This window comes from Bradysia coprophila, chromosome X (genome assembly GCF_014529535.1).
Source record: "Bradysia coprophila strain Holo2 chromosome X, BU_Bcop_v1, whole genome shotgun sequence".
Classification (NCBI taxonomy): Eukaryota; Metazoa; Arthropoda; class Insecta; order Diptera; family Sciaridae; genus Bradysia; species Bradysia coprophila.
In genome coordinates, this window is record NC_050737.1 from 4,775,924 (window position 1) to 4,796,965 (window position 21,042).

Consider the following 21,042-nt stretch of genomic DNA (forward strand, 5'->3'; position numbering starts at 1 on the left):
TCTGAAATTCAAACAAAATGATTCGAAATTCTCGGCAAAATTCTACTTAGTAATAAACACAACGTCAACATATTTGTTGTGCTAAACGATCAAATATCGTTTTGCTTCATAAAATATATGATTTATCGTAATCAGCGGTCGGAAATAGTATGTTACATACCAAGGATCAAAAAGGTGTGTTTTAGACCCAGGTGGTGAAAACGTCCAGGGATGGAGCGACGCGAAGCGGAGCGGAGACTAAGGACGTTTTCACCACCGTGGTCTAAAACACACCTTTTTGATCCGTGGTTTGTATACTATTTTTCTTCCTGGAGTACCAAAGTCACATTCCGAACAAAACATAACCACAAAACTGAACAACATACCGGTGCAAAAGCATTCCATATTAATGCCGAAAGTAATCCGTATGAATGCCTAAAGAAGTCCGTTCCGTGTGCATGTATTCTCACAAATGTCGAAAAATAAGGAATCTGTAGGAATGCCGAAAGACATCCGAATGAATGCCGAAAGCAGTCCGTATGAATGCTGAAAGCAATCCTTATGAATGCATTGTCACAAAACACTAAAAACATTACATTCGCGTACATACAACAACTTGACACATTTGGGAAAGAATAAAGATAGGATCGAAAATGACATAAGCGGGAATGAAAATTGAGAGAAAATAGTAGGGGAGAATGTTGCTCTTTCGGTACTAAATTTGGTGAGTGAATGTGACGGTTTTGGTACTACAGGAAGAAAAACATATTTTCCGAGTTTAAATCGCACATCCAGAAGACTGTTATGTTTTTACAGTTAAAGGAGTCCTGTTTTCTCTAGCCTTCTTTAGCCAAGAAGTTTAGGAAAATTTCATTCAGAATAATGTCATTGGTTGTAGGCGTTCCAGCAAAGGAAGGATGGAAGGAAAGATGTTACTTAACACGTAGCGGATAATGCTCGAGCAGGCACATTAGGCACGCCGTAAAGTGCTAAAGGAGTCGAGAAATACCTCCAAATAAATTTCTAAAAATAAAAAGCCAAATTTTTGATTTTTAGAAATTTATTTGGAGGTATTCCTCGACTCCCTTAGCACTTTCTGGTGTGCCTTAAGTTGACGAGTCCTGACAATATTTTCAAATTTTACATTTTAGATGATACTATCGTACTGGGTGAAACAATTTCGAATGTCTAAATGTCGATGTCGAATGTCGATTGTCGAAAAAGCAATATTATCGTTCAGAAAACGATATTATCGTTCAAAAAACAGGATGATATTTGTCGTTTTTTGAACGATAATAATATTGATCTTGTAGAAATGTCACCTCTCCCTTCGCAAGCTGTAACTTCTGGGATGCTTGGTTTATAGAAAAATCTTAGTGGACAAAAATGCATTGTAAATAAACCAAGCGTCCCAGAAGGTCCGCGAAGTGCTATATACCTAGACTATATGGAAAACCTTAATGGTGATATGAGACAGCGTAGGTAGTAGTTGTATTAGCTTGTATCCGGAAATACTAAGCTCAGTCGGCCGTCCATTTATTTTCATGTATAAATATCAGATCAACATATGTGACAGCTGAATATTTACGACTCAATCACTAGTTCAATTTTGCATGTGATAAGTGTGGACACAATCTTGCTATTTATGTTGCGCTGAGTGTAAAACATTAAAAGCCAAATATTTGATAATTTCTCGATCAGTTTTTTCCCTTTATAAAATCTCAAAATGCTCGTATAATATTGAAGAAGAAAAAAATCCGAATCGAACATGTGGGAGGCATGTAACTATACTGGATATAATTAACATAGGCTCATAGTCTCAAACAATTAAATACTCCCACTCAGTACTTTGTTGTGAGTTTGGAAATATTCATGATGTAGACACAATTCGGCGATACGAACGTTTAAAAAGAAATCGGTTTGAATATGTACTGAATTTATAGAAATAAATTGAGTGAACTGGATTCTCTATTACTTTTCCTGTTTTGCATATTTCATTTTTCGAAAAAGTCCAAACTGAAATTCTAATGACTGAATTCGGAGTATAGACAATTTTGACTGACGAATCCCAATGAAACGGTCGAAAAGTAGGTACCTATTTTTTGGAAGGTAGAATCTTACCTGAGGGTGACTCTACTCTAGGTGGTATTTTCTAGATTGTTGGGTGTTTTTGATAAATGGAAGTTAGTTGGATTATCTAGATTATGAAGAATACGTCCATTCATCATGTTCCTACTTCACTATACCCAGCGAGCGATGTATTTCATTGGGTGTGTCTCGATGCTGTAAATTAGCTTCAAATCAAATGACTAATTTGTTACACTAAGCGATAGGTAATGTAAAGAAGTAGGCAGACCTAACAGAACTTTCTGTGATGATTTGCAATTTTACATACACCATGGGATGCTTGGCCGTTGATATTTAAACTGAGACAACTCTGTCATCTATTCATTTATTTATCAAAAAGAAAAAAAAAACATTTATAGCTCTCTAAGTCCGCGGATTCCTACCACTACTTGTGCTCAACGTTTTCTTAGTCGTTCTGGTCTGCTTCACATGTACCTTAACGTGATGGTACATTTTAATGACATCGTCAAACAACAGACCGCAATATTTGCACTTATATTTTTCGATTTCCAGTAAATCGTCACACGCCTGAATCGGTTGTGCCTCTTCGCATCCCTTGCCCGTCACCTTTGATTCAGCCGAATCCGAATGCTTGTTCTTGAAGTGATAAAACAATTCGCTCGGCTCGGAAAATCGACAGCCGCAATACTTGCAAATCAGTGTCTTGTCGTCGGTACGATGAGTTCGCATGTGTGACGCAAAATAGTGTTTCGGTAATGTTTGAAAGCAAACGGTACACTCGAACATCTCCTGATTCGAATGAAAATCGCGAATATGTTTCCGGATCTGGTACGTGCTGCTAAACATTTGATGACAAAATTTGCACATCAATTTACCGATTGAATGCTGGTCCAGGTGTTTTGCGTAGTTGCCGAAATACATAAAGTCTTTATTGCAGTGCTTGCATATGTAGCACTCGTTCCGGTCTTGATTTGTGGCCAATGTCACCACTTTTGCTTCGTATTCGATTGTTTGTCCACTCAATGGCTCAAGGTTACCGCCTTGATGTGTGGTCAATGATTCGGACAACTCCATCTTTATTTCACAATCGGTTTCTGGTTCAGCGTTTAGACTAAACGCAACATAGTCGTTCCGGTCTTTGGAGATCTCCGCTTTTACTTCACCATCGGTTGTTTGATCAGTGTTCACACTAAATGCTTCATAGTCAACGGATGATTGAAGTGTTTCAGTTTCGATTTTAATAACACTACCGTACGCTTCCGACTCTTCTGTGTTGCCGGTGACAGAACTCAATACCGGCGAAACACTGCCCTCGTAAAAAATCGTATCACCCAAGTCCACAGTCTCACTGTCTCTCTCCTGGTCAAACAATTCGAAATTTTCGATTTGAACCATTGTCAAGGTGTCAAGGAAATTCTTTGTGTCGTTTTTCGCTGTAATGAACGATCCCAGAGTTATTGGCTTCGTATCGGGATATTTGGAATTCAGCTCCTCAGTTTTAACTTCTACGCAGGTTTCAGTCGTTAATTTTTCGCTGAACATAGCCGCTTGCAATACCGTCGGGTCTAATGAGACGTGCAGTTTGTTTTCTGTAATTAGAAAGTGTTGCAATGCAATGAATATTTGACTTAGGGCTAATCACACATTCGATTTTTAAATTCAGAGATCTGAATCAAGCTCAAAATTTGAGAAAATTTCACTTTAGTTCTGCATACAGACTCAGATGCCTGAATTTTGAATAACGATTATGCGATTGACTCTGACTACTCATAGTTCGTAGCCATTTCACATTCAAACGTACCATGAATTTCCATGTGCTCGGCCAGATTTTTCGAATGATAGAATCGCTTCTGACACTTGTCGCATCGGTACGGTTTCTTCTCATCGTGGCATTTGATATGACGCTGGTATGTATTCACATTGAAAAATGTCTTCAAACACTCCTCGCACTGATAATTGTAATAGTTGGCGATGAACCGTTTCTTTTTCTTCTGAATGTTCAGCTCCTGATCGATTTCGAACTTTTTCTCGCACACCTTGCATAAATTATTGGGATAATTGTCGATGATTTGGTCGCATATTTGGCAAGTAGACTTTGGTTCGTTGATTAGTTCGTCGGGTTCCATCATAAGCCTTTCCTCGTAGCCCTGGTATAGCGATTCAGTTTGGATGCCGTATGTTGGTGCTTCAAGTTTGATGATTGTTTCCTCTTCCTCAAACAGAGGGACTGTAATTAAAAAAAAAAAAATTAAAGCAACTAGAAGGTGGTACAGTGGTCAGAACTTAAAATAATAAGGTGACCCATGGATGAGGGTTTTGGAAAATCAAACCCTTTGGTTGACGGTGGGCCTTCGAGAAGTAATGTAGGTGAAAATAGTAGGTACCCACACCACTTGCATTAGTTAAAACGAAACGTTACAGCCTCACCGATTGAGTGAACTAATTTTTCGGTAGGTGGCTATTATAGTATTACATAGACAGAGAGCCCACTTACATATTAGTTCCTCACATTAATAACTAACGTTAAACCATAAAGTTACACTCGAGAGGTAGCATGATGGCGCTGATGCTAATCGGCACCTAAAAATTACATGGGCACCCAGACATGTTTAAAAATGACAGCGCCACCATGCCATCTCTCGAGTTAAACCGATGCATTTTCTTTTCATTGTGGTTTTCATTTCTATCTTAAATTAGTAGCCCGTTGCAGCCCGTTTTCTAATTTTTTTTTCTTTAAATTTTTGGGTGGATCAAAATTAATCGTCGGATGGTTCTAGTACAAGCCTATTGTCTCAATGCCAAATTTTTGCAGATTTTCTAAAATCGAAACATTTTCCCATCAAAAATATAAGAACAGAAATTTCGGTACAACTCATTGCGGTTCGAATCCTATGCCATATTGTTACCCGATTCGACAAACATTTGTTCAACAACTTTTACTTTACAGCGCTAGAAGCGCCAAAACGAGGGTAACCATACCTGTCGCAGCCGTCACACATCGTAGGAAGTCCAGATTAGTGCCAAAGACAATTAAGGTATTATTACCAATTGGAGAATGCATAAACAGTCGAAAATTTAAAAAAAAAATGACTTGTCAGGGATACCAACCCTTACAATAAAAATTTCAATACATTCATATTCGTCATTTGGTAGCAATATCTTCACATTAGGCCACATTCGTCTACACTACATTGCCAATATTTTCCCTTATCGCAATATCTGATTGACATTTTATCTGTCAAATAGTATGAAAATTGGCAATATCGTGTAGACAGCACTCATATTGTGTGGCAAAGACATTAACACCAATTTCGATTTTGTACGGTGAATGACAGCTGAGATCATGGGCCCGTGACGACGCATGTCCAGTTACAAGAAAAATTAAAACAAGAATAGACCGGCTAATGCCTGGTGAGAGGTCTTTTTTCTTCTCTTAATTTTTTTCTGGAGATACCAACTTCCGAATACGTGAGTTATAAATAGGCAAATAGCAAGCAGGAAGAATAGTTTCATCAGCTGTTTAACAGTAGATGTATCCACCAACTCTATCAGTTTCGTACGCAACTACCAATTTAGTATTAAATTACTAGTTTGGTAGTCAACTACCAAATCATAGAATTGTAAATTGGCAAGCAGCCCAAATAATTTCACTTCTCTATCAGCATGGTAGTCAACTACCAAAAATTCAAGCTTTAAATAGGCAGTGTTGCTTAAGCACTAAGCAGTACATAGTCGATAGCTAACAATTTTCCTTCAACTTTAAATGAAATTCGAATTTTCGCGCCATCGTCAAATACTCGAACCACAAAAATTCACCGGTTTTGAGCCGAAATTCATTTCGAATTTTATCACAAACCAAAATGGTCGTCTATCTGTCAAAGCGAATACATAAACTTTCATCTACACCATTTTGCCTATAGAAATAAAAACGACCATTTAGCCGACGTAAATGTGATACAATTGAATTGGTGCCAGGTAAAATAATTTAATCCACCGTCCGCGGATGCAATATCGTGTTTATATCGGACGTAATCGTCGAATGTTACAGAAATTTGAGAAATATTTTTACTTCCGCTTTCTGTCGAAACGGAAAAAGGAACCATAATGGCGATGATTTCTCATTTTTATTTTTTCGACAATAACCTCATCCTCATCCTGTTTTGTCAACAACACCGTTCCACTTCCACTTTACAGTTTGAATTATGATCGATTGTGTTTGTTTCGGTTTTTGTTTGAAATTTCATTTTCAATTTTTGTTGTTGCAAAATGACGATGAGTGTTGTGATTGTTTATTTAATTACATTTGTCGCAGACGTGACGGTGCATCTGTTATTATTTTGCAGCAATGATGGATAATAACATATTATCGGTGTTCCGAAATGGCCATGAAATTTTATTAACAGAAAATGAAGGATTGGACGGCAGTACGCTCATACCGGTAATTTAATTTATTTACAAATATTTCGGCGACATGGCAGTACTAATTAAATTGTTGGTTGATCATTCGATCAACAAAAAAATATATTTAGTTTGAGCTTGGCGGAAGATTGACAAATGATCAACAAGCGAATAAGGCCCGGACCGTATCGATTATGGATTTGGGTAAAATGTTATTGCATTGTGCCAAAGAGGGTGAAACGCAAAAAGTACACGAATTAATGAGTCGCGGTGCACCTTTCACAACAGATTGGGTATGTGGCCATTATGACAGTTGTATTACTATACTGACTGACATTCGTCATATTAGATAACACTTGTTTTACTGTTGTTGTATTGACTTTCAGCTCGGAAGAACACCGTTGCATGTAGCTGCAGAGGGAAATCATTACAATACCTGCGAAGTTTTGCTTCGAGCCGGTATTAGCAAAGATGCTCGGACGAAAGTCGACAAAACACCGTTGCATTTCGCGGCATTCGAGGGTCACATACAGATCGTTCAACTTCTGTTGAAACATTTTTGTGATGTAAATGCAAAGGACATGGTATGTACATTGGGAGAAGAACAATATTATCAACGGGATGGTTTGAACATTAATTGATTTGGCTTTAGTTGAAAATGACACCGCTTCATTGGGCTGTGCAGAAGGGTCACAATCACATAGCCAAAGTGTTACTGCAACACGGAGCCGATCCGAATGCCGTGTCGAAATTTTCAAAAACACCCATCTCATTAGCGGCTGAATTGGAGCAAAATGAACTCGTCCAGGAATTGTTGATACAGAATTCACAGCGCAGTGATTTTGAACAACAACAGGCTGCTGACACATTGGTCCATGAATTAAGTGTCCGGATGAAAGTATGATTGCATCGATCACATCCGTTGGCCGTTTCAACAATTTTCGTTTCCTATTTTTCAGCCGGATCCGGATCACATTATTGAGGATATTGACGAACTATCCAACAACACGGAAATGGATGTGATACATTCGTCGCCCGAATCAAGCCCTGTACTATCACCCGTCTTCGATTCGTTTGATTCAACGAAATGTAAGTAGTTTACACTCAAATGAAGTGATCGACATACTAATCGACTGATGTGGCTCTGTATCATTCTACCAGGCAATCTTCAGGCCGCAATCAACAATTCTTCCGACGAAATAAATTCCGTGAATGCGACCACATTAGCGCTACTGAAAGAACATGGCATTGCGATGCAAGAAGACACGGACAATACACTAATTACATCGGCGCTGCAAAGTGGTCGACAATTGGTACTGTCCGATGCAGGGAAATTATTGCTCAACGATCCTAAGTTTAGAAAATCGATTCAACCGATGACAGCAGCCAAGCAATGCAATATTATGACAAGTCCGACGAGTACAAATACAGCGACCATGACCAAGTCCAGCATAGGAGCGTCAACGTTTAAATTCGAATATGTGAAAAAGAAACCGACAATACTAGCACCGAATGCCAAATCAATGCCGTTAGAGACAAACAAGGTAAGGACAAAAGGTTCATCAACATTCCGATTGAGACATCTGAATCGAAAATCTTTTTTTGTTGTTTCTCACCCAGGTGATTAAAATATTATCAGCGGAGGAGTTCAAACTGATGGTTGGCAATAACAGTGGCAATTTCAAAACGTCTAAAACACCAGGCCTAATACGGTAAGTCAATATTTACGTTAAATGCCCCCCATCGGCATAAATCAATCACTTCGTATTACTATCCAGGTATCAAACCATAAAACATTCCAATTCTTCTCCGATAACCCAACTGGTGAAACGTAAAAATCCAATCGAAAATATTCCCAACGGTAAAATGAAAATAGGTCCCCTGGCCGGTACAATAAAAGTGAGTTTAGCGCTACATTCGATCGAAAATCCATTGATATCCAATGTCATTTCAGAGTATAAATAAACCACAAAATAGGCCGCCATCCCACATCCGAAATATCCAAATACCAACGCCAGTGTCGTCACCCTCATCCACAATACAGAGAGAGGCTAACCCTGACATATTGTCCCGTGTTTCATTCAACATAATCGGTACGTCATCCGCGTCAAATATTCCACAGAAATCAACCAGTCAGCCATACACAGTGAAACTACTTTCACTGCCGCAAAAGACTACAACGACAATGACCAAGTCAAAACCGCAAATCGTACACCAACTACACACCCAGCCTCGACAACAACAGCATCAGCAGCAGCACCAGGAATTATTCGTTGCCAATGGTACCGATGTGTCGCACAGAACAGAGATCGAACGGCAAATAGCCGAGCTGAAGAAGGAAACGCAAGAGCTGCGAAAGAAACTGGAATTGTCACAAAAGCAAAACGACGAAAATAAAAAGGAAACGCAAGAGTTGCGGAAGAAATTGGAGCTGTCACAAAAGGAAAGTGATGAATACAAGTGTCGTTTGGAAAAATTAGAAAGTGAAAAAGAACAAGAGCGCGAGGAGCGACTTAGTAGACAGTACACGAATTCGTGAATAATATTCACTGTGACTAACTTTTATCAGATAAATGTTTTTGTTAAACTGATTTGTTTGTCAATTTTTGTTGAACTGTGTGCGTGTGAATCCCTGATCGTTGTCCTGAAATGTAAATTGGATTACGTCGATTAATCCGGGCACCTCAAATGTAATTCTAGAGACTGAGTTCTACATCATATCGAAATGGGGCTACATGTAACGAAAGCAAGATCGAAATGAGGCTACATGTAGCGAAAGCAAAATCAAAATGGAAACAAGGACGCAGCTACTAGGTCTACAACTTGATTTTATTTACCATTGACCATATTATATAGACGAAAAGGTCCAACCCCAAAATTGAATCGGGACTTCACAGCTTTATTTCGATATTTACAGCCAAAATTTCTACTTTGTCTTCACCTACCTTACGACGTAATATGGAGACATTCAGTGAAATTTTCAATTTTGGTAAAGTCAGCTGAAATTTCAATGCTGACTGTAAACATTCGACCTCGTCGTTGTCCCTTCAACCCACAGTAAAATTGAGTAGCGAGCAGGTGGAGAGATAAAGAATCAAATTTTCTTAGGATACCGGAGAGACCTATCCAATAAAATACAAACGCAAATCAGGTCTGGACTGGTCTTATGGTTATTCGGGCGAACCCGAATGTGTGGACCAGCTGAAAAACCGCTGAAGCAAATTAATACTGAAATTTCTCTTCCTCTGACTGTAAAATTATGAATCAGAATCATTACCACCTTCGTGTGTCAACTGTTAACATTTCAATCAACTCTCTTACAAAGCTTTGCACGTTAAGTTATGGCATTTCCACTGCTTCTACGTCTTAAATATTTGAGTGGTTTCTGTATGATCCCAACATGTAAAAACTCGTATATTCTTAGCAGTAATTATATTGGGAAGCGATGCGAATACATCGATTGACACTAGCACGCACTTGCTAGTGTAAAGAGATATGGAAATGCGTGCATTTGTAGTGCGTGAATATTCGCATCGCGTCCCAATATAATTATGGCTTTAGACTCAATGATTTTCACACCGGGCTTATTCGCTAATTCATTTTTGCAAAAATGTTGTCTCTTCTTTCCCACTGTGCCACATTCAGGATTTATAGATCTCTGAAGATTTATATCTGGAAAAAGTTGCTCCACACCGAAATGTGCAGTACACTTGAAAGTATCCGTAGCGACAGTTCATTGCTTATTGCAAAATTATTGATTTGAGTAAAAGACTAAGTGGAAATATGGGTATCTATTCCAAGTATGATTTCAGCCTGAAATTTTCAGGAGTGTAAACGTAGATTATTTAATGAAAAGAGTTACAATCAGGGGATTGGCAGACAGCTATGGGCGCCCTGATGGGGAAGCATATCTTTCTTTAACACTTCGAATGCTATTTTTCTCTTGAGAATAATGAAGATCGAAATGGATTATCATCAACTGGTTCTACCTTGTAATACTAAACAAATCTCACGAGAATCTTTGTCAAGCGGTAAAATTATGAAGCGGTAATGAAAACTTAAATTCACACATACGTTATGCTAACTATATGGTTAAGGTAAAAGGATTGATTGAATTCTACTATAATAATAGCGACATCGTGTAAGCCAATCTGAAATGTAATAGTCATGCTGTTTCGTTTACAACGCAATGCTGAGATGTGTTTCAGTGAAACTTATAAAGTCTGTGGTTCTTGATCAGTTTCGTTCAATTGAAGTCAAGCATCCGCAGGTAGCAGAGCATTATTGCTTAACGTAAAAATGAATCGTTGGTCGAAAAAAACTGCTGTTGTGACCGGAGCTAGTTCGGGAATCGGAGCTGCTATAGCCGTCGCACTAGCTAAAGAGGGTATGATTGTGATCGCGTTGGCGAGACGTGTTGAACGCTTAGAGCAGCTTAAAACGAAAGTGCCAAGTGGATCCAAGGGAGCGTTACATGTTCGACAGTGTGATGTGACTAATGAAAGTGAAGTTAAAGCAACATTCAATTGGGTAAATGCTACGTTCGGCGGGACTGACGTACTGGTGAACAATGCGGGAATTGTCAGAACAGGGAATTTAGTTGATGCGGATAATACGAAACCGATTCGTGAGGTGGTTGAAACAAATATTATGGGCGTTATGTACTGTACACGAGAGGCCTTTCAGTCAATGAAAAGTCGCAATGCAAACGGTCACGTCATTATCATCAACAGTATCGTTGGACACAAAGTTCCCATATTTGTTGGAATAATGCCATCGTTCAACATTTATCCGGGGACCAAACATGCAGTTTCTGCTATGACGGAGGTCTTCCGTCAGGAATTTCAAGAGCAAGGAACTAAGACGAAAATCACTGTAAGTAAAAGTGCTCGTATAAGTCATCAAAGTTGTGCAAGTGAACTTACAATATTCGTAGAGTATTAGTCCCGGTGTTGTGGAGACTGAGATATTCCAACCGGAGCATGTGGAATTAATAAAGCAGATGCCTCACCTAAAATCAGAGGATATTGCCGATGCAGTTGTCTACGTTTTGGGGACACCACCCCATGTTCAGGTAAAAAATTCTGAAATCTGTCAGAAAGAATTTTGTTCTGATTTTTCTTTGGGATTATTTCAAAGGTACACGAATTGACCATAAAACCAGTTGGCGAAAAATTCTAAAACCTTATTTCCCGTCGAAAGTGTTATGAAGTGTGTTAGCACAATACTAATTGGTTAAGAGGAAGGTATTGCTATTAACACTAGACATAATTGAAAAACCTTGAAACCGAAACAAACAAAAATGAAATTCATCCATTTGAATGTCAAGGTACGGATTTTTTGTGTGTGTACCGGTTCACGTTTCTGAACACGCAATTTAAAGCAATTAAATCTAAGACAAAAAAAAGGTCGTACCAATAATTGTGGTTATTGGATAGACTATGGTGACAGTTAGGAACTTTATTCTTTAAAAATAAAACAATTTTAGCTCTTCAAATTGAACGTCTTTCATTTAACTCAGATGGAAGTTGGATGAAAAGTTGAGTCATCTCACTGATTTCTTCTTGTGAAATTTATGTAAAAAAAACTGAGTTGTGTTCCATGTTCACTCTTATACAAAAATGATGTTTGAAGACTACGCAAGTCTAATTGAATAAAAATCTTACAAACAAATGTTCACTGAACGTTCCAAAAGTGAAAGTGAACTAATGAGTCCTATCAAATATCTTGTAGTCCAGACCAGACTACAAGAAAAAAAATCTTAAATGAGGATGGCTTGGCAAACAAAAGTTTAGTTAGGAAGTGGTAATAATATTGGGATGTGGAGAGTTAAAACTAATGAAAATGAAAATGAGTCAGGTAGAAAAATCGGAAAATAAAAGTCAATTGAGTGTCAGTGTAGGTGTGAAGGAACAAATGTATCATTAATTTCCACTCGTCTAATTTTGAGGCTTCAAAGTTCAAGAATTTTAAATTTTTAAAATACTTCTTGCCCTCATTCGTTTATTTTTCCACCACGGAGTGTATCAGATGATTTAGTGACTTTATGAAAATAACAAAGAGTATGCGACCATTAATCTAGATATCATAAACGATTGTAGAATCTCAGCACATCATCTTGTGACGTGATCACATTATGTAACATAACGTTACAGTTGCAAAAGCATTTCGCAAATTGAAAGTATTGCTGTGATTTCATGCAAAATATTATTAAATTAGACGAATGAGGTAGAAGACTTGAAAATCATGCTAACATTTGTTCTCGAAATTTATGCTTGGTAATGCCAGGTCATCAAATTTTCGCCTGTTAATCTTATTCGAAGCTTGATATCATAATCTGTGGTTTGGCGGTGATTATAGAATTTCCGTTTTAGCATGTGTGAAATGCAGGGTCTCCACGCTTGCAATATTTTCTAAAATTTGAGAAATTGCGGACAGTTTAAATTGCAATTAAGGAGATGAAACCGCGTCTGAAGTTGCAAAATATGGCAATTTTCCAATGAAGTCGAAAGGAATGATTTCCAAGAGGACACTGATCGGTCACACCACAAATTATATAAAATTTCAATTTAGATTTTTAAGAATCGACAAGTATACTAGTATACTTAAACATGTGATAACCCTGCTATTCAGAATTTCTCTTATTCGCTGAGATTAAAAACAAAATTTTTGCACAAGCGCACACATGGTAACAAAACCAGTTTACACAACAATATCCCCTTTGTATGGTGTTATGAACAGGAACACAACCACAAGCCTACAAAATAGACCATCGTTGACAAACTCTCCAGCAGTTGATTTTGATTCAGTGAGCAGTTTAGTTCGTTTGAGACAAAACAAAAATTTTACGGAAAAAATGGAGCGTTGGGTGAGGAAAGTTGCGGTAGTTACAGGTGCATCGAGCGGCATAGGGGCTGCTATAGCTCTTGATCTAGTCAAAGCGAATATGATCGTAATTGGATTAGCCAGACGTGATCAACGAGTCAACGAACTGAAGTCCCAAATTCCAGAAAACTGTGCCGGTGAATTGCATTCATTCAAATGTGACTTGCAACGGGAAGAGAATGTGAAGGCCGCTTTCAAATGGATCGAAGATACTTTCGGTGGCGTTGACGTGCTCATTAATAATGCGGGAATATTAGTAGAAGCGAATTTGCTTGACTTGGACAACACAGAAAAGATAAAAAGTGCAATTGACACAAACGTCTTGGGTGTGGTGTACTGTACGCGTGAAGCATTTCATTCAATGAAAAAACGAGATGTCGCCGGTCATATAGTGACAATAAATAGTATTTCTGGCCACAAAGTTCCGTACCTCGTTAATATATGCCCATCGATTAATATCTATCCAGCAACGAAATTTGCCGTGACCGCTATGACGGAGGTGTACCGACAAGAATTACAACGGGAAAAGTCCAAAGTCAAAATAACGGTATGTTCGGTTTGCGTTTACAAATCGTTTTCAACATTTTAACCACCTTTCAATCACCTTTCGTTCGCAGAGCATCAGCCCGGGTTCCGTTAAAACCGAGATTTTTCCGGTGACAGAGGAGATGCTGAAAGTTTTTCCGATTCTTCAGCCTGAGGACGTGTCTGGCGCTGTTTTGTACGTTCTGGGCACACCACCGCACGTTCAAGTGCACGAATTGATAATAAAACCGATAGGAGAAGCTTTTTGAAAAAGTTCTCAGTTCACTTGGAATGATAAGATTATGGAAATTATGGAAATTTGTACACGAAATTTGCGAATAAAACTTATGAATTTGAATTAGCAACGACATGCGAAAATCAAACTATTTCATCAACGGTCCAGGTTAAAGAATCTCCGTTTGATTTGACTATGTGTTCACAATTCACGACACACATAACGGTTCTTTATGCTGAGAAAATTGTTAACAATGACCAATGGATATCACAGTAAGGTAACATTTCGCAGCCATTTTACATAAAATAAGTGCGGAATGGGGCATACCCATTTTCAGATTTTTTGAAGAATGGAAATCGTAATTAGGGCAATGACCAGTGAACCAGTGAGTATTCTGTGAATTTTTCACCAATATGTGGAAGGTAATGCTGAAATACAGTTACGGAGAAAAATTGTGTTCAGACACTTGGCAGGGTTGCAAATTTCATCTGAGCATCGACCAACTTTAATTATAATTTTTAGCCTTGAAATCCTCTACAGACTTCGATGAAATAAATTTTCTAAATAATCAGCGACATTGGAGGAGTTTTCCGAAATGACAGCTTGGATAAAGAAATTGTACGAAAACAAGCATAAATAGACAATGACCAAGTTAATATCTGCTTTCGATTCGAAATGAACTCTCATAATATAAAGGTAACGAAAGAGCGGATCGATTTAGACTTAGAAATTACAACTGAGATTCGTAACAAAATTTTGACAAGGAAAACTTTTTGAACAGAGAACTAGTCGAGGATCTTGAAGTGTTCAGTGTTTTCCCAATGAAATCTCTAAGTAAAAAAAAATGAACTGAAAAACGCCTAATTGATTTATCACATCAGTAACTAATAAGGTGGGATGACTGACCGCTCACAACCATTACAAAGCAAAAACCGTAATGGCACAGTTCGCCACAAATTTTTATCACCAAATTAGGTAACGTCGAACTCGATAAGAAACGGTGTGATTACAAAAATCAATATCATTCGACAAGACAAAACCCGATTGTAATTTTAGTATTAATCAAAACGTCTCACTGAAACATGGAACGTTGGGTTGGGAAAGTAGCCGTCGTTACTGGTTCGAGCGCTGGAATCGGAGCACAAATCGTTGTTGATCTAGCCAATGCCGGCATGATAGTTGTCGGTTTGGCTAGAAGGAAGGAACGTGTCGAGGCACTTAAGTCGCAAACGAAAGGGACCATACATGCGATACAGTGTGATGTAACCAATGAGGCTGACATAACGAACACCTTTAAGTGGATAACAGATAATTTGGGTGGAGTTGATGTGCTCGTGAACAACGCCGGAATAGTACGCATTACGAAATTGATAGAGCCAGGAAATACGACCAAGATTAAGGAAATACTAGATACGAATGTCATGGGCGTCGTTCTATGCACACGTGAAGCGTTTCAGTCCATGAAAAGTCGAAATGTTGACGGTCACATCATTATAATAAACAGTATTGCCGGGCATCAAGTTCCAAATATGCCGGGAATGCCGTCTTTGAACATTTACCCACCTTCGAAACATGCCGTCACTGCTATGACCGAAGTCTTGCGCCTGGAATTTCAGAGCGAAGGAACTAAAACGAAAATTACGGTAATTTTTCACTGTGTTTGAATGGCGGCCATCCGGTAATTTACAATTTCTGCCCTTAGAGCATCAGTCCTGGTGGTGTGAAAACCGAAATCGGGCAAGCATCAGGTGCTACTTTTACTCCGGAAATGATGGAACATTTTGCCAACATACCTATGTTAGATAGTGCCGATGTGTCATCAGCGGTTATCTATGTATTGGGAACAAAGCCTCACGTTCAGGTAACGATAGAAACAAGAATGACTAGATGTACGATTGAACACAAATTGATTTATTTTTCAGGTGCATGAGCTCATTATCAAGCCATTGGGTGAGGCAGTTTAGAAGCAGTTCGAGTTTGATGTCATTAGACCGTAAAAAATGTTAAAATGAAATTGTCACATCATTCATTTACGTTGTAAATAAAAACAACTCTCTGAAATAAAAACTAGTTTGCGAAGTGTCAGGTTGCATAATTGAACGAGTCTATAAGATAGTGCTAAGGGTACAACGGAACAACAGTTCTTTTAAGACTAAAGGAACGTTGCAACATAACTCAAATCAGATTTGAAGGCTGAATTTCACTCACTGAAACCACTCGTTGTCTTTAACATTATTCTCCTTAGACTCCATTAAACTCTTCGTTAGGAGTCGCTCAATGTGACAGACATTCGAATATGTGTACTGGTAGTACCTGAGATTAGCCCAATCAAAATTTTGTTACGAAGTCGATACTTAAGAAATCTTAGATATTGCGTCTCATACAAGTAAATTACAGTCTTTGTTTTTAGAGCTTTCGATAGCTTTACGCTTCTTTTGTATTCTACCAAAATATTTCACTTTACCAATGGAATCCAAAAAAAGCTCAAAGCTTTCGAAAGCTCTGCACAGAAACAATGCGATACGGTGTCTTAGCTTAACATATTATGCGAAGCTTGAAATTATCTCATAATTTGTCACTTTTCTACCTCTAAATTACATCAGATAAACCAACAATTTTGTGCTGAAAAATCCGATTGTTAGCATCATTATCATCATCTGCCTTTAGAAAATTTGTTGAAAAAATAAAGAAAATTTTAAAAAATTTAGAAAATTAAAGAAAATTTAAGAAAATTCATGAAAACAGCTTTACTTATAATTTTGTCCTTCAAATTAGCAACAATACATAGTGAATGACTATTATGATCTTTAGAATTATTCTTTGACCAACAAACATAGATAATAAGCAACAGGCATCATTTTTGGATCGAAACTCGTCTCTCATGGACTGACCCTAAATGAGATCGAATGTTTGAATTGCGTCCATTATCTTCAGCCATCTTCTTTGTCACATGTGTGAAAGATCGCATCTATTATTCCCAATTCCCGATTTTTACTTGGAAACCGGTTATTTCTAGTGTAGTGATGGGCGATAATGATTTTGATAATCGATAATTATCGATAATCGATTATCGATAATCGATACATTTTTTTATCGGAAATTAATCGAAAAATATCGATAATCGATAATACAATCGCTAAAACAAACTGGTGTGCATACGTTATTTTGCACCAGCTGCATCATTAGTTAATATCAAAAAATCAATATTTTGATAGTTATCGAAAATTGATATTTTGATAATTATCGATAACTATCAAATTATCGACAATGATTTGATTAATCAATTACCGATAATTTATTTCGATCGATATTATCGATAATTTTGAACGTCTACCATCCCTACTCTAGTGGTATAATTCTAAGTATCGCCGCTCATATTTTTAAACTGATGTAGGCTGATTAAATGGGCTGATAGTGTTAGCTTCCTGAATGGAACTGAGGAAAAGATCGAACGGTTTTTTAATAAGCTTTGTGGTATAAACTGTCAAATTGGCTTTCAGCTAAAGTTCTTACCAAACATTTTAACTTAGGACTCATTAACAATTCATCATGTCTTAGAAAGACCGTTTTACTTTCTTGGATTGCGAGCAACTTAAATTGGTTTAGAACGATTTATTTTGGTCGAAGCAACTATTCACTGCTGTATAGATATATTTCAGAGATATTTTAGACGCAGACACGCAATCTTTCTAAACTGTCTTAAAACCAATTTTCTTTCTAATTTTAAAGTCGATTTAAGTTTGTTGCTATATTGAGAAAAACCGAAAAGCTAGCTAGACTACAACATTTTCACTAATTTAAGCCCACTTGTGCAAAAACTACAGTATATTTTGTTATAAGTGATGAAAAGTTTAATTTTTCGGTACTAGTCGTGAGCTTATCCTAACGAGGCGAAGTCGAAACGAAATGAAATGAGACGAAACCACAACAACACAAAGAAATCACTCTGCAACCATTTCAACAACAATCTTTGCACGCTCGGTCTCGTCGGAAAAAATATATATGAAAATTTATTTTCGGCCGAATTTCGAAATTTTTAAGTAACGAAAAACGTCGAATTATGTGACTCACGAGCAAGAAATGTTTTTTGGTGTAGCCGATGATTTAAAACTCCACGATCTACCTTCGATAAATTTGCACAAGTTGCTAATGAATGAAATCACATTTCCAACATCGTTTTTTCGTTTCTATGAGAAGTGATAAACTTGCTTTTGGTCCCAGAACTCCTAGGTCGGCCAACACATGTTTTCGAATCTAGATTCACGCAGAATCAAACATTTTTATTGGAATTTCCTTTAGTCTGTCATTTTTACGAAAATTCCAGAAAATTGAAGAAAATTTAGAAAATTAAAGAAATTTTTAGAAAATCAAGAAAAAAATTTCTAAGAGATGTGTCCCACACCCTACCAATAATCTTTAACTTTAATGATTCGAAAATTAGAATGTCAACTCGCTCAAAATAATTAATATATCTCGAGTCGAGCCTACCTACCGAAATGGTATATTTGATAGGAGATGAGGGATAATCTTTCATCCACTCGTAGGATTGATTGACAAATTAACTTCTCTTCTCAACCACAGTAATTACAACGTATCGATCGCAGCACGATAATGTTAACAAAGTGCGCAATTCTTACATCTATCTAGAGACTTACGTTTTACCGCTGGAACTGCATTCCACTTCAGTTTTCGCAGACCATCAACTCTACGATTTTCGAATTGATCATCGTCAAAGTGCATCTAAACAAAGATAATGAAAATATTTTTCTGTTTCTTTTGAATTTTGTTCTTCAATCGATTTTTACCTCACACAATTTCTGACTTCTAGAAGTTGGAACCCAGGCAGAACCTCTTTGACAAGCTCGGATCCATTGTTTCCTTCGCTCCTAAAAGTAAACAGAAAATTTCGAAAATAAAATTTCCATAAGTGAAAACTGTTGATAAGTATGTTAGGTAATAAACAGTACGTTGCTAAGCACATTTTCATTTATTGCGTTTTTTCATTGAGACTATGAAACAATGACGACTGGCTGGAAGCAATCATTTAACGGTCTATGGATGGGAAAAGAGAAAATAATACTACAGGGAGATGAGTATCACCCTGGTTGTATGAGCTCGAACATATAATCACAAGGAATTAACAATGTTTATTCTGCAATTCGATTTTATTGATATTTTCTTAATCACACTTACCGAATCTTTTGGGAAGTCGAAAAATTTCACCAGACTTCTGATATCACTGTCGCAATTCGCTGCTTGGCACCTTAACGCGACTTTGTGCGACATTTTATTTATAAATATAGATACACAGATTGTTCGCTCCAATGGGAAATTTCACCTCTTCCTATCCAATCGAATCCTTTTAATAGGATTCCATTGAAAATTATACACAAAAAGTTTCGTATTTTGTTGTTTTAAAGGCGACGTTGACGTTTCAACAACTGTCAAAACATTGTTCACTAGGTGAACGACTTCTTGTTACCATAATGTGGGGGAAGGGAAGATAGGAAAGATATGAACATGAAAATAATAGTGTGTACGGAGCGGGTACAATGCACGCAGTAATATTCCAGATGACAGTATCGAATTAGAAATTGGATAGAATAATGTTTGGACAAGTTCTGCAATCCAGATCAATGCACTAATTATAATCCAAACGCTTAAAAGTTAAATCGTGTAGTAATCGGGCTATGAAGAGTCGCTTAGACTTCGAAGTTTCGATTATCTCTGTGGTACTGTCGGTACAGCGACAACAATTGAATAAATAATACATTCGTATCAGGGGCGCCGACTTGTGTTTTGGTTGTTGGGTGCGAGATCTCTGTACAGTGATTTTCACGATAGCGAATCTAGCAACTTAATTTAATATCAAGAGAAAGTGCAAGACCTGGTTCTCAGTGATTTGTAAATCTAACAGAGAAATATGTATTCTCCCATCGTAGTAATAATATAGTCGAGAAATGTAAAGCTAAGAACAAACTATAACAAAAGGGCGCATGAGTGCGTACAGAGGTTTTCCTTTAAGAAATTGCCTGTTTAAACCGAACCAAAAACTTTAGTTTTCCAGCAGAACGTCATAAAATAAGTCTACATTCGTCCAAATAGATAGGGTTCGCCAAAAAACTAAAATGAAGTGATCGTATTGCAATCCAGATTGAGTCAATAATGTCTAAGTCGTACTTGGAGAACATACTTCTTCATGAAAATATTACGGAATAACTACATTCACTTACTTTTGTTCAAGCCTTCTTTTGACAATCTAGCTTCATTTTATATAATATTTTGGTGGAAAATTTGAGTTGAAATTTCCGGTTTTTCATCTCTATTCTGGATATGTATATCGACATTAGAGAAAAATTGCTCGTATGCATGTTTTCCATTTTTTATGCAACTTTCGTCTAATGGTCGGAGTGGTTCAGGTAAAGTAAAACTTGAATCGGAATCTCATTTACCTGATCTTAACAGTGTGGCTTCCGGTTAAAGAAAATGAAACTGGCCTGAAAAAATCAGGTTGGCTCGAAAGTAGTTTCAGGTTGACTTCCATTTTGACAACAAGTCAAAAAGTTAACATTTCAGGTTTCAGCTTATACTTACAAGTCGTACTCGTACCCAATCCAGGTCGCCCTCGCCCTGACCAAAAGTCATGACATACTATTTCTTTTTCATGCTTGATATGGGAACCGAAAGTAAAAATGTCAATTTTGAGGGGCAAAAGTAAACATTGTTCTACTTTCGGTTCCCATAGCAAGCATGAAAAACTCAATACGTCACATGGAAAAGTACTTTCGGACCTTTGTCCTTGTGACGTAAATGACTATTTCTACAAAAGTATTCTTCATAGCCTTTGTCATATTCCTCGTATGATTTTATTTTTAAACATATCGTCTGTAATTTAGATGACTATTTCTGCACGTTTCTTCTCGGTTCTACAT

General features: G+C 37.4%; 5 protein-coding genes across 7 annotated transcripts; 4 read left to right on the forward strand and 1 right to left on the reverse strand.

The window, feature by feature from the left end:
• Positions 1-2,419: 2,419 nt before the first annotated feature.
• On the reverse strand, positions 2,420-19,563 carry LOC119084750 (transcription factor E4F1-like). Its single transcript, XM_037194822.1, has 5 exons — positions 19,304-19,563; positions 18,916-18,996; positions 18,766-18,850; positions 3,869-4,294; positions 2,420-3,656 (listed from the first exon to the last, which is right to left on the reverse strand). Exons 1-5 carry the CDS (start codon positions 19,394-19,396, stop codon positions 2,470-2,472), a joined length of 1,872 nt encoding a protein of 623 aa, XP_037050717.1. The 5' UTR covers positions 19,397-19,563; the 3' UTR covers positions 2,420-2,469.
• Positions 5,913-9,053, forward strand: LOC119084724 (ankyrin repeat domain-containing protein 50). Of its 3 annotated transcripts, none has more exons than XM_037194801.1 (10): positions 5,913-6,042; positions 6,411-6,505; positions 6,597-6,758; positions 6,852-7,049; positions 7,118-7,363; positions 7,425-7,554; positions 7,627-8,009; positions 8,086-8,177; positions 8,244-8,364; positions 8,420-9,053. In XM_037194801.1, the coding sequence occupies exons 2-10, from the start codon at positions 6,413-6,415 to the stop codon at positions 9,002-9,004; spliced, it is 2,010 nt and encodes a 669-aa protein (XP_037050696.1). In that variant the 5' UTR covers positions 5,913-6,042; positions 6,411-6,412; the 3' UTR covers positions 9,005-9,053. The 3 variants fall into 3 exon arrangements, with proteins under 3 accessions (XP_037050696.1, XP_037050702.1, XP_037050709.1); XM_037194807.1 differs by having other exon boundaries at positions 5,931-6,042; positions 6,380-6,505; XM_037194814.1 differs by lacking the exon at positions 5,913-6,042 and adding an exon at positions 6,263-6,281.
• On the forward strand, positions 10,705-11,962 carry LOC119084799 (farnesol dehydrogenase-like). The gene is made up of 3 exons (XM_037194870.1): positions 10,705-11,340; positions 11,402-11,539; positions 11,605-11,962. The coding sequence occupies exons 1-3, from the start codon at positions 10,765-10,767 to the stop codon at positions 11,644-11,646; spliced, it is 756 nt and encodes a 251-aa protein (XP_037050765.1). The 5' UTR covers positions 10,705-10,764; the 3' UTR covers positions 11,647-11,962.
• Positions 13,234-14,243, forward strand: LOC119084782 (farnesol dehydrogenase-like). The gene is made up of 2 exons (XM_037194847.1): positions 13,234-13,897; positions 13,968-14,243. The coding sequence occupies exons 1-2, from the start codon at positions 13,322-13,324 to the stop codon at positions 14,142-14,144; spliced, it is 753 nt and encodes a 250-aa protein (XP_037050742.1). The 5' UTR covers positions 13,234-13,321; the 3' UTR covers positions 14,145-14,243.
• LOC119084790 (farnesol dehydrogenase-like) lies at positions 15,089-16,167 on the forward strand. The gene is made up of 3 exons (XM_037194859.1): positions 15,089-15,753; positions 15,813-15,971; positions 16,033-16,167. The coding sequence occupies exons 1-3, from the start codon at positions 15,193-15,195 to the stop codon at positions 16,072-16,074; spliced, it is 762 nt and encodes a 253-aa protein (XP_037050754.1). The 5' UTR covers positions 15,089-15,192; the 3' UTR covers positions 16,075-16,167.
• Positions 19,564-21,042: the final 1,479 nt, after the last annotated feature.

Excerpts from the sequence above, each read along its gene's own strand:
- LOC119084724 (XM_037194801.1), top strand. The coding sequence starts at position 6,413 with ATGATGGATAATAACATATTATCGGTGTTCCGAAATGGCCATGAAATT. Across the intron at positions 6,759-6,851 it reads CACCTTTCACAACAGATTGG|CTCGGAAGAACACCGTTGCA; the intron begins GTATGTGGCCAT and ends ATTGACTTTCAG. Across the intron at positions 7,364-7,424 it reads AATTAAGTGTCCGGATGAAA|CCGGATCCGGATCACATTAT; the intron begins GTATGATTGCAT and ends CCTATTTTTCAG.
- LOC119084799 (XM_037194870.1), top strand. The coding sequence starts at position 10,765 with ATGAATCGTTGGTCGAAAAAAACTGCTGTTGTGACCGGAGCTAGTTCG. Across the intron at positions 11,341-11,401 it reads GAACTAAGACGAAAATCACT|AGTATTAGTCCCGGTGTTGT; the intron begins GTAAGTAAAAGT and ends CAATATTCGTAG. Across the intron at positions 11,540-11,604 it reads GGACACCACCCCATGTTCAG|GTACACGAATTGACCATAAA; the intron begins GTAAAAAATTCT and ends ATTATTTCAAAG.
- LOC119084782 (XM_037194847.1), top strand. The coding sequence starts at position 13,322 with ATGGAGCGTTGGGTGAGGAAAGTTGCGGTAGTTACAGGTGCATCGAGC. Across the intron at positions 13,898-13,967 it reads AGTCCAAAGTCAAAATAACG|AGCATCAGCCCGGGTTCCGT; the intron begins GTATGTTCGGTT and ends TTTCGTTCGCAG.
- LOC119084790 (XM_037194859.1), top strand. The coding sequence starts at position 15,193 with ATGGAACGTTGGGTTGGGAAAGTAGCCGTCGTTACTGGTTCGAGCGCT. Across the intron at positions 15,754-15,812 it reads GAACTAAAACGAAAATTACG|AGCATCAGTCCTGGTGGTGT; the intron begins GTAATTTTTCAC and ends TTCTGCCCTTAG. Across the intron at positions 15,972-16,032 it reads GAACAAAGCCTCACGTTCAG|GTGCATGAGCTCATTATCAA; the intron begins GTAACGATAGAA and ends TTTATTTTTCAG.
- LOC119084750 (XM_037194822.1), bottom strand. The coding sequence starts at position 19,396 with ATGTCGCACAAAGTCGCGTTAAGGTGCCAAGCAGCGAATTGCGACAGT. Across the intron at positions 4,295-18,765 it reads TGCAGTTCCAGCGGTAAAAC|TCCCTCTGTTTGAGGAAGAG; the intron begins GTAAGTCTCTAG and ends TTTTAATTACAG. Across the intron at positions 3,657-3,868 it reads CGAGCACATGGAAATTCATG|AAAACAAACTGCACGTCTCA; the intron begins GTACGTTTGAAT and ends TTCTAATTACAG.